At 40.3% G+C, this 18,515-nt stretch overlaps 1 protein-coding gene across 1 annotated transcript; it reads right to left on the bottom strand.

Moving 5' to 3' along the window:
• Positions 1-3,152: 3,152 nt before the first annotated feature.
• Positions 3,153-8,841, bottom strand: LOC116331515 (perforin-1-like). The gene is made up of 3 exons (XM_031754232.2): positions 8,813-8,841; positions 6,150-6,685; positions 3,153-4,504 (listed from the first exon to the last, which is right to left on the bottom strand). The coding sequence occupies exons 2-3, from the start codon at positions 6,683-6,685 to the stop codon at positions 4,192-4,194; spliced, it is 849 nt and encodes a 282-aa protein (XP_031610092.2). The 5' UTR covers positions 8,813-8,841; the 3' UTR covers positions 3,153-4,191.
• Positions 8,842-18,515: the final 9,674 nt, after the last annotated feature.

The raw sequence follows: 18,515 nt of genomic DNA, 5'->3' as shown, positions 1-18,515 counted from the left end.
AAAAGATGTCCAAGCCCAATGGACCAAACATAAACTTGCCTCCTCTACCGGCATATTAATTCCTGACCCAAAGAATCAAAGTTTGGGGGTCTTGACTCTGGTTTTATCTCCTGCTTGCCCTTTAACATGGCCACTAGTCACTTTAAGTACTTCGATATCAATATTCCCAGAACGGCAAGCTATTATTTAAATGTAACTTTCAGGACCTCATCGATAGTATTAAATGGTAAATGGCCTGTATTTGTATAGCGCTTTACTTAGTCCCTAAGGACGCCAAAGCACTTCACACGTTCAGTCATCCACACACTACATTGTAGCCACAGCCGCCCTGGGGCGCACTGACAGAGGTGAGGCTGCCGGACACTGGCAACACCGGGCCTTCTGACCACCACCAGTGGGCAACAGGTGAAGTGTCTTGCCCAAGGACACAACAGACTGTCTGAGCAGGGGCTCGAACCGGCAACCTTCTGATTGCAAGACGAACTGCCAACTCTTGAGCCACGATGGCATGATTAAAGCTAAGATAGGTAAATGGAAACTTCTTCCACTTTTTTTAACCGGACATGTCAATATAATTAAAATCGTGGTACTTCCTAAGTTTATTTATCTTTTCCAAAAGACACCCATCTTTCTAATGTCATCATTTTTTAAAACTATTGACTCTATCATTATGCCTGTCATCTACGCAAATAAACCCTATATAATTGTGGAGGTACATTTGCAGAAACACACCTCTGAGGATGGATTAGGCCTCCCAATTTTCAGGAACTATTGTTGGGTTTGCAACATCAGAACAAGGGTTTTCTGGAATAATGTTTCAGCTGTTCTTCCTGTTCAGAAGGGAAGCGGTCCTTCCTGGCCTTTTATGGAGTTGCACAATACTAAATCCATTTTTGGTACCTCACTTGACACTCTTCTGTTTTCTACACTTAACATACCCACCAAACTTCTTAGCAAAGATTTTGTCCTAGGTCATTCAGTTAGGATCTTAAAGCAAGTTAGGGGTGCTTTGTGCCTTCTAGACCTATCCATTTTCCCCCATAACTCACAACCTTTCTTTTTCACCTGGCTTGGCAGACCCTGTGTATAAGCATTGGTCAGATTTAAGTCTTCACACTATGAAGGACCTCTATATCGACAACTGTTTTGCTTCATTTACTCAGCTATGTGAGATGATTGCATGTTTGTATATTGAAGAGGTTCGCTATCGTCTGTCTCACTTTAAATTTGTTGAAATCTGGGGCGCTTTTCTCAATCATATAAACAGGGATTCAGCCTAATCTGTAACCCATTTGACTGGACTTTGTGTTTATGTGAAACTACACCTCTGCCGGACCCTGATTCTTTGCTGAACTTGTTCCCCACATCCTTTGGACTCTGTGAACTCTCTGTTGGCCTGTCTAACGTCACACAAAAGATCATTTTCTTCGGACTCTAGCATTTCTCTTGAACTTTTGATTTGGACTGACTAAGTGGTGTTTGTTTTTATGTTTGTTTGATTTACTCTTTCTCTGTGCACGGATGTTGTTGTTGTTGTTTTTTTTCCTTTGTCCTGTGGGATTTCATGTAATTTGGAACTTAAAATCTTGTAAACAAAAAAATCTAATCAAAAAAATAAATAAATAATCTGGAGCGAATAATGGCCCAATTTCATTTGCGGGGCAGATGTGTGCCGATGATGGGTGTCCTACCCGGAGTGTCAGCTGGTGAACAAACTGGCTTTTCCTAAAGTGCCTTGGGGCCCACTTTACTTAATGGAGGTCCCATTTGAGTGCATTGGCTTGGACCTCATCACGCCATTTTACTGGACTGCACATGGATATTGCATTGGATTAGTTCTGGTGGATTAAGCAACACAATATGTCAAAGCAGTGCTGCCGCATGCTATTTCTGCAATGACCAGGACAAATTGTTTATTTCTCACAAACTAAATTAAGTTTGTTTTGACTGGCATCTACCACCCTGAGACTGACTGTCTGGTGGAGCAGCTAAATAAGACTTTAAAGTCCATGATTCGTAAGTTCATTCAAGTAAAAAAAAGAAAAATGCTCAAGTCAAGGAATGTCTTTAAACAAAAAACAATTCTGTAATCTTACCCTGACAATTAGCAGCCAGCTCAGATCAGAAGTATGTATCATCTAAAGTATGCTATAGTACTGATGTAGAAGTGGAGACTCTATTGTGCTCTTTCCACAGGTTTTATTTTTAACTGTTCTAACACCCACAGCAACAATGTGCACTAGTTAATTTCCCTCACACCTAAAACACAACTGTGACAACTGTAGCTTGTGGTAACCTCTTGATGCATTACATAAACTGAATAAACAGTTGCCAATATAAACTTCCAATAAAAAGATTGTAAATCCATTAGTTTTATTTTTATGTAAAAATGATCTTATTCAGGGGGGTTGTTTTGATGTCTTTGTTTGTCTTTATATTGGAATTTACTTACTCTGTGACACATTTTTGATCATTCTAATTATCATGTACATTTAGTTTAATTACCACTATGACATTTTGTATATTTTTAATATATGATTACTTTATTTCTTTGTTTCATCTATGTCAATAGCTCAGTAGGTAGAGCGTTTGCCCCATGATTGGAAGATTGGGGGTTCAAATCCACCGAACGGCTAACCTGAGGTACCACTGAGTAAGGTACCCTCCCTACACACTTCTCCTTGGGTGCTGAATTGGTGGCTGCCCACTGCTTCCCTGAGTGAATGGGTTAAATGCTGAGAGTAATTTCCCAACAGGAGATGAATAAAGTATAAGAAAAAGTACTTCATAGTCCTTTCCTTTGAAACTTTAATAATTCCAAAGTGGTGAAACCCTGGTAGACTCATTACTGTTTCTGTTTAACCTCCTGATGGCCACAAGGTTATCTATGAGTCTCCTAGTATTAGAGTTAATGATGGGTTGTTTCAATAAGATGCTAAATTGGATGTTTCTGCTTCTGGCTGTTTAAGGTGAATGTTAGATTCAATTCAATATTCTAATCTTTTTATATAGATGACACACTTTTGCACTCTCTATGCAAAACTGGACAGAACATCCTTCATTGCCATGTTATATCAAAACCCAAAAAATAACACAATATTTTTTTTGAATACTTAAAAGAAACACAGGTGTTGTCTTTGCTGATGCTTTATTGCTAGATAGTTGAAAGAATATTGAAAAACAAGCATAGGAAGTGCATTACACTTTTGAGTTCAAAAAATATTTTTTCACATAAAAGTTAAAGACAGAATGCCATGAAGTACAAGCACATAGATATTCAGCATGTCGTCAAATCCACCAACTCAATTCCTAACAATGACATATGGCTTTAAATCACTCATTGGCTGACTTCTCATAGTTATTCCCCATCTTTCCAAGAAGAACCCCATTTCTGGTGTGGAAAACCTCAGCCAAAGACGGACTCATGGGTGAGGGGATATACTCCTGACACTGGTTCCCACTAAGACTTGGTGCACACTCTACGATGTAGGAAAAGAAGAAGGTCCCATGATTCAGCATGCAGCTGTCGCTCACCTTCCCTGCTTGCATATCAAATGAACACTCGCCTAACAGATCACTGTTCCAGTAAGTGTCCTCATCATACACAGCAAATGTAAGTTTGTCTTTCATGTTGATGGTGATGGTTCCAAATTCAAATGTTTCTCTCCATTTAGGGTTGTCATCATTTCTTATAATATCAGTGCGCTTTTTCTGATCACCATATGTCACCTCCACTGAACCATCTGTCTTAGTCCACCTGTCACCGTACAGACCCTCTGCATAAAGTTTGAACACCTTTAAGGTTGCAAAACCTTTCCCAGCAGGACAGCAGTTTGACTTCACATTCTGGTTACTGTTGCAGACACAAGCACAAGGATCTCTTACGTTTGATCGGTGCCCAATCTTACAGGTTTCTGAACATTTCTTCAGCACTGCATTTTTCTTAATGTACTGCTCCACTTCTCGCTTCAGTCCCGCCCATGCAGGATGATTTAATGGCAGTATGGTGTGTAGGGGCTTTAAGTTGTATTGGACCACATCAGGGATAGTTTTAAGAGAAATGAGCCAGTTTCTATAGACCGAGGGGTCAGATTGGCCTACAAAGAGGATATCACCTCCATCAATATCTCCACCAATGACCTCTGTGCGTCGCTCATTAAATGAACTGCTGAAAGTTTGATTAGACCCTAACTACTTTTTCTTTCTCTGACAGTGTTCATACTCTGCTTTAATACGGGCAGAATTTGCAAAACAAGCTGAAGCTTCAACTGACAAACAGTCACTAACATCAGTATCTGTTAGTCCATTCATTGTAGCCATGCAGGTCCTGACAGCAGTGGTTGCTTTAATTCCACCTCCAAGAGACACTTGTGTGATGTAATGTGTTCCATAAGTGTCAATCAGATTGTGATATAATGGTGCAGTTTTAGAGGAATAAGGGGGAATGGAGTCCACAGCCGACTTGAATTCCTGACTCAAAGGAGGACTTGTTGCCAGTCTGTAGCTGTGGAACAGAAAAGCATATAAATAAGTTTAACTTAACTGTTTGTACAGTTCCACTTAATTTACATTATTTTTTATGTTGTTTTCTTTAATTCAAATTGATTCCAACTATCAGCAACAGAGAGATGTCAAACGTTTGACTCATGGGCCAGATCAGGCCAACCAAAAATCTGGTTCACTGGATGGCTTTTCAAAATGGAAAACTGCTAAGAATAAGCTTTAGACTTTTCACATTATTTTGCACCAGGAAGCACTGTGTTGCAAGTGAGGAAAATAATAATTTTAGCTGAACAAGAAACTCCTCCTCATCAGTTTTAAATCCTATTGACAAACACATTACTCATGACTATCTATACCAAATAATAACGGTTAAGCCACAGAATGAAAAACCAAAATATTATCAGCTGTTTTGAAATGTGGTGAACTTAAAAAGGTTTTCAGAATTTATAGTCCCAGTGCTTTTCACTAGGCTAGTAATCGATTTCGATTTCTATAACTGATTCGATTCCAGTTCAATTCAGTTCAATGTTGACTCAGACATTCCAGAATATTCTGATTCATTTATCAGTAATTATCCATATTTTTATATCTAGGTATAAAAACAAAGCTGACACCTGGGAGATAGCAGATACCTTTGTGTCAAAGTAAGTAAGGATAAAACAAAGAGTTTTCTGGCTTGGCTTTTTATAGCAGATAACCTTACAAATATTCTGCAGTAGATCAAAAATGGAAAAAAAACATGAATCAGCATATGAATATTACCTGATGCTGCTCAAGTGAAGCAGAGCAAAGTTACAGAGCTAAACGTTTTGCAATTTAACAGAATTTGTAAAAGTTTAAATTTCTTCGGTATTGAAAAGCAGAAATTAGGCTTTCTTGTCTGAGGTCATGTTTGAGAAGAAAAAAAAAACAGCAGCCGACAACAGTGAACAGAAGAGTTTTTGAAGTAGTACAGAGAGAGAGAGCTGTACAAGAAATATGATTTTATCAGTAAAGTAAGAGGGAATTTATGACGATTTTTAGCAAGCATGAAGCTTAGTTTTGATCTTCTTTTGCCGCTGGTTCAGTGAATTTTTGGTCAGAGAGTGGTGAAACCTGCAGCTTCAGAGTCTGTGAGATGTTGACTTTCAGTACCCAAAGGCATGTCCGCATATGTGAATGAGCTGCGCTTTGTGTTTACATTTTTTTTGCGGAATCCATTTACCTGCTCTCATTTACTGTTTTAACTGTTTGGTGGTTGTTGAAATAATATTGCGAGTGTTAACCAGAGATTGTTGCATCTCTGCCAAAATTCAGGATTTAATGAATCGATATTCCTTTATTCAAACTAAAATCTTGAATCGGGAAAATCGATTTTTTAAACGCACTTTTTTCACATCGTACAACATGTTTATACACAACTTATAAAATGATATGATATTCCAGCACACTCCAGATCTGTATGTATGTGTTCTGGCTGACCCTTTGGGGGGGAAAGTGTTTAACATCACTGCAGTAAATGCAATAAATACTTCAGTGACACAGAAACCATTTGATTTTGAATCACTCTGGATGCTAAACTAAAAAAAATTACATAAAATAAATAAATAAATAAATAATTATCAGCAAATTACTCAAATAAGAAAAATATCCACTGACATACTCACCCATAGTAATGACAGTTGATAGAATGGTGTAAGAAGGTGTAGTGGTCTTGTTTTGACTTTTTCATGGCAAAGGAAGAATCTCTTGAGTGAGAACCTCCAAAGCCAACCCTAACCTTTACTGAAGGATCTACCGGGATGTCAAGGCCAATTTTCCAGTTGTTGGATACAGATGATGTTGAGTCATTGACAAGAGTTTCAACAGAATCATAGACCACACTGGAGACCTTCAAGCTGCACATGGGCAGGGTTCTCCAGTCCACCACAGCAACAGGGACCTTCTGCTTCTCTCCATTCATGTAACCATTATGGTACATCCTACAGGTACCATTTCCAATCTTCCATGTTTCAGTGTCGATCACATAGGCACCTTTTCTCTCCATCGTCACAATGTCAAAGCCTTCGCCACCCAAGTTGTAACCAGGGACAAAGTGAGCCTTTTCACACTCCTGTGGTGTACCAATGAAGCTCACACTGGATGGAAGGCACAAGGGACTCCATGCCCAACACAGGAGCAGGAGGTGCCACAGCTTTGCCATCTGAATGGAACCATTTAACAATGAGAGGAGATTAAATTACATGAACAAAAGGGAAATTAAACAGTGCGAAAATACCATTTCAACTTCCTTAGGGCGAGAGGCAGGGTGCACCCTGGACAGGCCGCCAGTCTGTCACAGGGCTAACACATAGACACAGACAACCATTCACACTCATATTCAAACCTATGCACCATTTAGAGTTACCAATTTACTTATCCCCACTAGCTGCATGTCTTTGGACTATGGGAGGAAGCCGGAGTACCCAGAGAGAACCTATGCAAACATGGGGAGAACATGCAAACGCCACACAGAAAGACCCTGGACTAATGGTGGAATTAAACTCGGGACCTTATTGCTGTAAAGCAACAGTGCTAACCACCATGTCACCGTGTTGCCCCCCAGTGTAAACTTAAATACCCCAAATATCCAATATACCTCACCCAAAGTTCTTATCATTTCTGATTGCATTTGATTTGCTTATGTGAAGTATGTGCAGGTAACACTTTGGTGAATTTATAGCTAGCGAGCTGTCAACATATATCCCACCTCCTACTCACTCTATCCAGGCAGCTTTCTCAGGAAAACCAAGCGGAAGGCAAGACAAAAGACTCAATATGGAAAAGAGCCAGAGATTAATAACTAATGAGTGTTGTATAAACACATAAGTGAAAAAAAGTGAGTGAAGAAGAAACACACAATGGATCATAGGAAGCCCCTAGCAACCTAGGCCTATTGTAGCGTAACTAAGGGAGGGTTTTCTTAGATGTTGTCCCTCTGCTTCTGTTTGTTTCTCACCAAGTGTAAATAATCGCTAATCAAATAATCACTTGGATCCTCTCACCATTCTTTCACCACTTCACACGCCTGCCGCCGCAGCCGTAACATCTATTGCTTTGATATGGTACTGTAAGGTCTTTATGATTAGATCGGGTCAGATTATTCAACATCTTGTACGTGAAGAAAATAATTTTTAATTTGATTCTGGTTTTAACAAGAAGTCAATGAAGAGAAGCCAGTATGAGAAAAATATACTTTCTCCTTCTAGTCCCTGCCATTACTCTCCAGAGTTGCTCAACAAGTGGTATAATTTCCGTGAGCAACATCATTTTTTCTCTAATAGCTAAAACTTTATGTGTGAAGAAATTCATGACATGATAAATATTTAAGGTTAAAGGGATGCTTGGCTCGATAGAGTGTGGACTGTTTGTCAGCCTGGCTACAGTGCTGAGGAGAAACCTGCGGTTGTTCTCTGTGTGTGTGTGTGTGTGTGTGTGTGTGTGTGTGTGTGTGTGTGTGTGTGTGTGTAAAGCGCTATACAAATACAGGCCGTTTACCATTCAAACACCATGTCCTCTCCAGCTTATGGGTTATCTGCTTTAAGGTGCGAGTACGAGAGTTACACCAGCAAACCAAGTACTTTCAATTCCAGGGTTTCAAATTCTGAGGAGCTACAGTATCCAGAGTGATACACAGTGAGGATGTAACAATATAATTGACCTCTGTGGGAGTAGAGTTTAAGTAGTAGATGTTCTGCACTGTGTTGGCATATGGCACTGAAGAAAATGGAGGGTGAAAGGCAGAGTAAATAAATATGATGTTCAACTAGTAAATAATTTACTAAAAGGGACTTAAAAGAGGATGGACCTAGGACACGCTGGAGAGATTATATCTCTCGGCTGGCCTCGGAACACTTTGGTGTTACTCCGGATAAGCCACATTTCTAGAAATAAGAGTTGCTCCCTCCAAATGGGATGGATGCTCTCTCTAATAACAAAACGTAAAACGTTTTGCATTTATCTTTAAAGCCCACATCATTTTTTGGACACCACTCAGGCAGCCAGCAATTTAAGTAGAATATTTGGCTAAACATGTTACTCCTTCTAAACAACTAAGAACCTGTAATGTTTCACGATTTAAACAATACACTGATAAGCAGTTACATTTTGAAATAATTCTTGTTTTGCATAGTTTTGTTGCATTAACCATCTTATCTAGTTTCCACTGTTCATGCAGTGATTTCATGCACCTCCACTGGAGCATGACCAATATTTTCAGAGCCACTACACTAAAGTATTAAACAAAGGACAAAAAGAAAATCGTATGGAACAAAGGACTTGGTGGTCTTACCTTGACAGCTGACAGAAAGCTTTGCTCAGTACCTTCTATTATCTTACCTAGAGTGTAGTAAAAATGAAAGAATGAAGTTTTAGTTGCACCACGCTCTTTTATACCTGACGAATTTAACACCCACAATCCCACAATGATGCGTTTTACTTCTTTCACACCTATTTCACACATGGGGAAGCTGTCTTTTTATGGCTTGTTAATATGTTACAGTAAGTGAAGAAAAATTATACATACAGTCATGTGAGAAAGAAAATGTTCTCAGGAGTGTACAAAATCCTGTGGAAAAAAGTATGTACACCCCTTGTAAAACCACATTTAGCAGCAAATTCTTGCAGTAATTGTTCATATATGGCTTTAATGGTCCTTCACATCATTTTGAAAGAATTCTAGCTCACGTTGGAGCCTTGATAATTTTTTATCATGTATATACCCACACACACATATAGTCAAAGTCAAAAGTCAAAGTCAGCTTTATTGTGAAAGACCATATGTACAGTCATACACAGGAATTTGAAATTGCAATGCTCCCATGGCCCTGAGTGTACACTAAAAATATGAAGATAAAAAATAAAATAAAATAAAGAAGTCTTATGTACAACACAATACAATACTTTACAATTATTTAAACAGCAGTGTCCAACGCAATCATAGTGATTGTGGGCAAGTTCGTGTGCAGTGGTAGTGGGGCAGTCAGTGAAAGGGCAATGGTGGTGGGTCAGAGTTTGTATGTTTGGGGGGGTGGGGGGGTTCAGAGGAAAGAGGTGAATGCAGGTCTGGAGCTCATGAGTGTGAGAGCAGGGGAGTGAATTCAGCGTCCTGACTGATGGACGAAGCTGTCTTTCAGTCTGCTTGTTCTGGCCCAGAGGCTCTTCAGTCTTCTTCCTAATGGCAGCAAACTGAAGAAGCTGTTGGACGTATGAGTGGAGTCACCTGTGATGCAGAGGGCTTTCCAGATGAGGCGGGTGCAGTAGATCTCCTGGAGGGAGGGAGGGAAGAGAAGTACCCACGATCCTCTTTTTTCAGCAGGACCCAGTGCAGGAGCCACACCACACAGTGATGCAGCTGGTTAGGATGCTCTCAATGGTGCCTCTGTAGAAGGTTGTAGGGGTTGAGGCTCTTGCTCTCCTCAGTTTGCGGAGGAAGTAGAGTCGCTGTTGGACTTTACTGACCAGTGATGCAGTATTTTTTGACCAGGAGAGATCTTCTGTGATGTGCGCACCCAGGCAAGGCAAGGCAAGTTTATTTATATAGAACAATTCAACAGCAAGGTGATTCAAAGTGCTTTACAGAGACATTAAAAAACAGAAACAAATAAAAAGCATGATTGAAAATGAAAAAAAAGAGTAAGTCTTAAAATTTAACCTTAAAAGTAAAACAGTGTGGATTTGGTGCTTTATTCAAATGCAGCTGAGAACAGATGAGTCTTCAGCATGGATTTAAATAAACTGAGTGTTTCAGCTGATCTGAGGCTTTCTGGGAGTTTGGTCCAGATATATGGAGCATAAAAGCTCAATGCAGCTTCTCCATGTCTGGTTCTGACTCTTGGAACTGATAAAAAACCGGATCCAGATGACCTGAGGGATCTGGAAGGTTCATACTGGGTCAGGAGGTCACTGATGTATTTTGGTCCTAAACCATTCAGAGCTTTATAGACCAGCATCAGAACTTTAAAGTCTGTCCTCTGATGGACAGGCAGCCAGTGTAAAGACCTCAGAGCTGGACTGATGTGGTCCACTTTTTTGGTCTTAGTGAGGACTCGAGCAGCAGAGTTCTGAACGAGCTGTAGTTGTCTGACTGATTTCTTAGGTAGACCTGTAAAGATGCTGTTACAGTAATCAAGCCTACTAAAGATGAATGCATGGACTAGTTTTTCCAGGTCCTGTTGACACATCAGATGTTTTATCCTTGAAATACTCTTGAGGTGATAGTAAGCTGACTTTGTTATTGTCCTAATGTGTTTTTCTAAGTTTAGGTCTGCATCCATCACTACACCCAAATTTCTCGCCTGGTTGGTGGTTTTTAGGTGTATAGATTGAAGTTCTCTGGTGACCTGTAATAGTTTTTCTTTGGCTCCAAAGACTATTACTTCAGCTTTGTTTTTGTTTAGCTGGAGAAAACTGAGGCACAACCAGTCATTAATTTCCTCAATGCATTTACCAAGAGCCTGTACAGGGCCTCGGTCTCCTAGTGACATTGTGATATATATTTGTGTGTCATCTGTATAGCTGTGATAGTGTATTTTGTTGTTCTTTATAATCTGTGCCAGTGGGAGCATGTAAATGTTAAACAGAAGAGGTCCCAAGATGGAACCTTGGGGAACTCCACATGTGATACTTGTCTGCTCAGATGTGAAGTTACCTATTGATACAAAGTATTTCCTGTTTTCTAAGTATGTTTTGAACCAGTTTAGTACAGTTCCTGAAAGACCTGCCCAGTTCTCCAGTCGTTTGAGTAATATGTTGTGGTCAGCATGTATATCAAATGCTGCACTGAGATCCAGTAAAACTAAGGCTGACATTTTTCCACTGTCTGTATTCAGACATATGTCATTAAACACTTTGGTCAGAGCGGTTTCAGTGCTGTGGTTCTGTCTAAAACCTGACTGGAAGGCATCATAGCAGTTATTCTGTGTTAAGAAGTAATTGAGCTGTTGAGAAACTGCTTTTTCAATGATCTTACTTAGAAATGGGAGATTTGAGATTGGCCTGTAGTTGTTCATTTGTGTCTTGTCAAGATTGTCCTTTTTCAGTACAGGTTTAATTACAGCAGTTTTTAGTGGTTCTGGAAACAGACTTGACATTAAAGAAAGGTTGACGATCTGTAACAGGTCTGACTCCAAAGTCTTTGAGACCTTTTTGAAAAAACTTGTTGGTAGGACATCTAAACAGCAAGAGGAGGAGTTCAGGAAAGTGGTGCTCCTTACCCTCTCTACAGCAGCACCATTGATGGTTAGTGGGGTGTGCAGGGTGTGAGTTCTCCTGAAGTCTATGAGGATCTCCTTGGTCTTCTCCACATTCAGGGACAGGTTGTTGTTGCTGCCAGATGGTTAACTTCACTCCTGTAGTAGGTCTCATCGTTGTTGCTGATGTGACCTACCACAGTTGTGTCATCTGCAAACTTGATGAAAAGGTTGGAGCTGTGTGATGGTGTGCAGTCATGGTTCAGGAGAGTGAAGAGCAGGGGGCTAAAGACACATCCTAGGGGAGCCCCTGTATTCAGTGTTCATGTGCTGGAGGTGTCTTCCTGTCAGGAAATCCAGCAGCCAGTTACACAGCGAGGTGCTGATCCCCAGCAGATCCAGTTTGTGAATGAGTTGCTGGGGAATGATGGTGTTGAATGCTGAACTGAAGTCTATGAACAGCATTCTAACGTATGAGTCTCTAGTGTCCAGATGTGTGAGGGCTGAGTGAAGGGCAGTTGAAATTGCATCATTGGTTGAGTGGTTTGACAGGTATGCGAACTGAAATGGATCCAGGTTGGGGGGAAGAGATGACTAACCTTTCAAAGCACTTCATAATGATGGAGGTGAGTGTGACCGGACGGTCGTCATTAAAGCAGGAGGGAGATGACTTCTTCGGTACAGGAATGATGGTGGAGGCTTTGAGGCACGTGGGAACAACAGCCTGACTCAGTGATGTATTAAAGATGTCTGTGAAGATATCTGTGAGTTCCGCAGCACAGTCCCTCAGTGCTCGTCCCGGGATGTTGTCAGGGCCTGGGGCTTTGCGTGTATTGATCCTGGCAAGGGATCTCGACACACTGTCATGGGATAGTGTCACCACCCGATTTGAGAAATCCTCCTGGAGTACTGCCTTTTTGCCTCTCTGATGCCACGTGACAGTTTTGCCCTTGCTGTTCTTAGGCTCACCTCATCCCCAGCTCTGAAGGCTGCATTTCTCACCCTCAGGAGCCTGTAGATCTGACCTGTGAGCCATGGTTTCTGATTGGCCCGGACAATGATGGTCCTGGTCTCTGTGATGTCATCGATGCATTTTGAGATGTAGCCAATGACAGTTTCCGTATATTCCTGCAGGTCTGTGGTGTTGCTGTGTGTGGCGGTCTGTTTAAAGATCTCCCCGTCTGTGGTGGAAAAGCAGTCTTGCAGTGCCTCTGAGAACCCTTCTGGCCACACACGTAACTGCTTACAAACTGGTTTGGTGACTTTGACCAGGGGTCTGTATGCTGGCATTAGCATAACAGTGATGTGATCAGATGCACCAAGGTCGGGGAGGGGGAGGGCTTTGTAATCTCCTCTCTGGGTGGTGAAAACATTGTCCAAAATGTTGTTTCCTCGTGTGGGAAATTCAATGTGTTTGTGCAGTTTGGGAAGCACAGTCTTTGGGTCTGCATGATAGAACGGTCGGTAGAACGGTCTGCATTTGATGATCATAAGCTCCAGCAGAGGTGAACAGTGCTTGCAAGCCACAACAGAGTCAGGGCACCAGGCATCGTTGATGTAAACACAGAGTGAGCTCTGTCTGCTCGAAAGCATGTTAGCCGGTCAAGTTGAATGGCGGTTTTGGTGATGTTATTATTAAGCCAAGTTTCCACAAAGACGAAGACACAACACTCTCTCACTGGCTTCAAGGTGGACTGAAGTAAGCGTACATGATCCAGCGTGTTGTCCAGGGAGTGCACGTTGGACAGTATGATGGTGGGAATAGCGGGTTTGTGTGGATTAGCCGCTAGCCTGCTCGGATGCCTCCGCGCTTATCCCTCTTTTGTCTCCTCTCACACCGCCTGAGACATTTCCACTGTGGGTGAGATCTTGTGACAGGGGTCGCTGATGGTAGATGCCCCCGACGTTTCCACTGTGGGCGAGGTGTGTCAGGTTTACATTATTGGATTGTCATTTATGCTTAGAAATATCTACTCATATATGCTTAGAGTTTTATAAAAGATTGCATAATGATAGAGGTTTGATCCTTAGCAGTCTGTAAAGACTCTGTGTGCCTTCCAGAGTGTTCTGGCATGCACACACAGACCTTAAGGTCATGAGAGAGGTTATATCTTCTCTTACTGATTTATGGTATAGGACGACACCTACTCTGTATCTGGTTAAGTATAAGAGCCTTTTGTTTAGATGGACCGCTAGACTCCTGGCACCAGCTTTGGGGAGTCTTCGCAGGATCACATCTTGACACACACACACACACACACACACACCTACACAACGCACAGACAAGGTACTCTTTGTTCACATGTATACCTATGTAAGACGTCATGTGTTAATGAATCTATGCATATTCATGTAACCTCAATAAAAGAGCAGTGTTACGAGGGAGCGGACGAGAGCAACTGGGGTCAAGCGAAGGAACGGCGTTTGTCCAGTTGGGTCTTCCTCGTGCACGAGAAACATAAAGAGCTCTGCTTGGTGTTCAATGCTTTTTGCTGTTGTAGTTGAATTATCTCGTTCCAGTGGCAGGTTTGTACTAGACAGACCCATCATTAATTGGTCCTTCGAAGCCGTATCCTTAGAATTGACATTCACCGAGGGGAAAAAGAGACACGCCGAAAGACGTCAGCCAGGACTTATAGAAGTTCCTGTAGTAAAGTCCCGAGACGTGAGAATTCGTCATCGGGCCGGTGGATTAGCTGTCTGATTTTTGTCTCCTTGCTGGATGCTGATTGACGGGATTCGAGATTAATGGAAGAGCAACACCAAGTAAGTACAAAAAGAGCGCTGTAGTTGCGCATGTTCATGCAAGCACGGTCGCGCGGTTTCACGTAGACCTGAGCTGTGCGGTTGATTGCAGGCTTAATTAAAAAAAAGAGAGCGATGGCTCCTTAATTGCGCGGGTTCACGCGAGTACTGCCACGCGGTTTCACGTGGGCCTATGCCGTGCGGTTGCACACAGGCTGATGCAGCGCTAGTGAAGCAGAGTGAAGCTGACCCTCCACCCACTTGAAACGTAAAGAGAAATAGGCGGAGCGGTTAGTGCTACCTTTGTGCAGATTTGTGCAGGTAATAAAATAGAATAGCTTTTTTTTACTTTTTTTTTCTATTCAATAAAAAGCTATTCTATTCTATTCTAAAATTAGCGTTTGTGCTGCTATGGTTTTTGAGATATTAAACTTTATATCATAGGTCATTCAAAGGTCACCATCCCCCCAGACTGCTCCAAAACGGACCAAAATGGTCTACTTTTTTAGTGCTATGTTTGTGCAGATTTGTGCAGGTAAAATTAGCGTTTGTGCTGCTACGGTTTCCGAGATATTAAACTTTATTTTATAGGTCATTCAAAGGTCACCATCCCCCCAGACTGCTCCAAAACGGACCAAAATGGTCTACTTTTTTAGTGCTACGTTTGTGCTGATTTGTACAGGTAAAATTAGCGTTTGTGCTGCTATGATATGAGATATTCTGTTATGGTATTGCTGCTGAAAAATGTCTTTTTCAAATGACCTTTCGCTTTGTGTGTTCACTTGTTCAATAAAGTTCTGTTAAAAAAAAAAACTCTTGCTGTATTTAATCAGCTAAATTTGTAATGAGTGTAGTTTTTTTTTTAACTTCAATTTCTTTACTTCAATCACTTTTCGTTCATAAAACTACGATGCAAATGCTTGAGTAATTATTTTTTTAGAGTGGATCAAAAAAACTTTATTGAAAACTACATTTGAACATTTTACAGTCCCATGAACACTTTTTGAGGAACGAACAAGCTAGCAGTCTTTTGCATCAAATGCACATTTTCTGGCAGAAAAAAGTATTATTTGGCATTACTGTGTCTGAAGGATTCTTAGAACAGCGTGTTACATCTGATTTCTGAACAAGGTAAGCTAACATTTAAAATATTGAGGTTTTAGTTACTGAGTTAATACATGATATAGCTAACTGTCTGGATCAAAGGGATTTTTTTTTCAATGTTAAACATTTTCAAAAATACAGCAATTGCAAATTTGCAAATCCAAGAAAAAAGTTTCTAAAGCACTTTAAAAACATTTAGAACACTGGATTAAAGTGCTGTACAGTACATGTTAATGGGTTAAACACTCAGACTCAATTTAATAAAACTCACAAATTCAATAGCTCCTGTTAAGGTTCAAAAATATAGGGAAGGACACACAGGAGGAATGCAAGTAACCACACTGGTCCAAAGGGTAAAGACGATGATTTTAATGAAATGACACGCGTGGGAGAATGAGCGGACTCTGTAAGCAGACAGCCCCACAATCTCATCCTCCTAACATCAAAATACAGTTTTATATGCATCAGAGTATATTTAGTGACGCCCCCTCATTGCGTCATCACATACATCAGCTTCAAAACCACAAATGTTCTATTTGACAACTTAAGGCACAATTAAAAGTACACTGGCTTCCATCTTCTCCCGGTGGTTTCCGTAAAGCCAGCTCAGCTCTCGCATCGTGCATCTACTGCTTCATCAGTCAACTCTCACCTACACCCCAACAGTGTGTGTGTGTATGTGTCTGTGCGTACACAGAGTGTGCATCTGCTCTCTGCACCTTAGTTGACCTCACGTAGGCAACCAGGCTAAGGCCATCCTGTGTTGTGATGATCTTAACTTCTATGTAAAATGTATAAAACAAATATTTCAATCTACTACAACTACTTAAAACTTAATCAAAGCTTAATCAGACGTATAAATGCATAAAAGATGATAATAGCATCATCAAAACTCTGGTTTTGGTTTCACTTTTGCAAAAGCACACCGTTTCCTGTCAGCCTGCAATCAGCTTCTCCCCCACTGAAGACTATGTGTAAGAATATAAAAACATTCAGAAACCTTTAAATTATAGATTCAACCTGTAATAAACCTGTTAATATTTGATTATGATAACCCCTGTAATACAAATTATAACCTAATGCCAGCACTTCAATAAATGCTTGGATGAAATGATAATTAATGCAATGATAAAGATGATGGTTATGAACAGTAACCCTAAAATAATTCCTATAATTCTACACTTCCCTCTCTTGACCTCTTGACCACAAGAGGTCACCATACTGTGTGTTGGGTCACTCCTTGGCCCATTCAGCTGCTCCCCTGTCCATCCCAGACATCATGGACATTATGATCACTGTTCTTAGCTCTGACCCTCTCTTGGCATCCTGTGACTTAACAAATCAGACAACCTCATGTCATCTAGGTGGTCTTAGTTATAAAATGCCCGCTCCCACTTGAGAACACTTCATGCTTAAGTGGTCTCTGCTCCTCTTCTGGGTCCCTCTCTTCTGGGCCTCCTGCAAAGGATAGAAAACACTTTCTCCCTACTATGCTCTAAGTTACTCTGTTCCTCGATTGTTCTCAAAACATGAACCTAATTTTGTATTTGGTTTTTGACTTTTATTCCTATATAATCTTAAACATCACTCATCTCAATCTACAGCTTTCTAACAGTCTTACAGCACTGCTGACATACGTTTCCTGTTTTTCCTTATCTGATCATCAACATCCTGTGCACAAAACTGTCCCTGCTGCTGCAAGTGCCTCTCATCTAAAGTCACCTATCACAAGCAAAATCATCATAAAATCATTATAAGGGCTTATTCTACTAAAAGGATAATAAAAAACAACCGCTTTAATCACTCAGTGTAAGCACATAGTTAATTGCTCCTAGATAAACTTCATCATAGCTAAAAGCTCCCTAGGAACAACTTCTGTGTGTTGACACTAACTTCATTTTAACACTCACAGTTCCTGTGTTTAAGGTCCTGTTTTAATATATCATTTTATTTCATTTTACTACTCTCAATGTAATGGTACATTCTAATTATATTTTATCAGTCATTATATTTTATCAGTTTTAACCAAAATACATAAGCTTTTCCCCCCTTGGACCTGGTTTAAAGCAAAAACTTGATCCCTTCAACAAGTATTTGTTATTCTGTAACTGCTTTTTATGTAATAGGACTAATTTAGAGCTGCATGTGTTATCTCCATATTTTACATGTCACCCAATTTAGTTACAACCGAAACTCCTATTCAGTTAAATGCTAAATGGATTTCAGGCCTTTTGCCTGGAATCAATACTGTCAGGTCTTAATGAGCTCTATATGTCTGTAAGCGTGTGCAATCCTTCAATAACTCAGGTCATTCTCACAGTAGATTGGCTAATCATAACGTTAACCAAAAGTTTATGACCCTCAAGAGACGACTCTCTGAGCCACAACTCCGTCAAAGGCACAAAAATGCAATGTGTATGAAAAATCATTTCTACATATATAATCTCCAATATTATTCATCTTATCCTAAAAATCAAAAAGAAATCCCACATTTTCTACTCATAAAATCTTCACTATTTTCCCCAAAGCATATCCTTTATTCCCACAGTTTCCCCCCTAAGTTTGATGTACAACTTCTTATTAACCCCCGCAATTTATCTTCTAAACAGAATTCAGTTCATTTTACTCCTCTCTTTAAAGAATTTAAAGAATTTTACCATATTTAAATTATCAAAAAACCCCAATCGTCATAAAATCATACTAAAACCCATTTCAAATTAAACAAATTAAACCTTAAATCCCTCTCTTTTTTGACACATCTCATGTGGCAAAAAACTCAAAATGCTCCACCCAAGCTTAACAAATCAAAAGGAAAAAAGGTTAGTCATTTCATTTCTCAGAACAGCTCAGCAATTCTCCTCTCCGGTGTTTTGCTCCAGCCCTGAAAACCTGTGTTTAAGGAACAAAATCAATTTAATCATCATGTCAAATCTCCTCAAAATCGTTGCTCCATGC

Source organism: Oreochromis aureus, linkage group 6 (assembly GCF_013358895.1).
Source record: "Oreochromis aureus strain Israel breed Guangdong linkage group 6, ZZ_aureus, whole genome shotgun sequence".
Taxonomy (NCBI): domain Eukaryota; kingdom Metazoa; phylum Chordata; class Actinopteri; order Cichliformes; family Cichlidae; genus Oreochromis; species Oreochromis aureus.
This window is presented reverse-complemented; position numbering and strand designations above follow the sequence as displayed.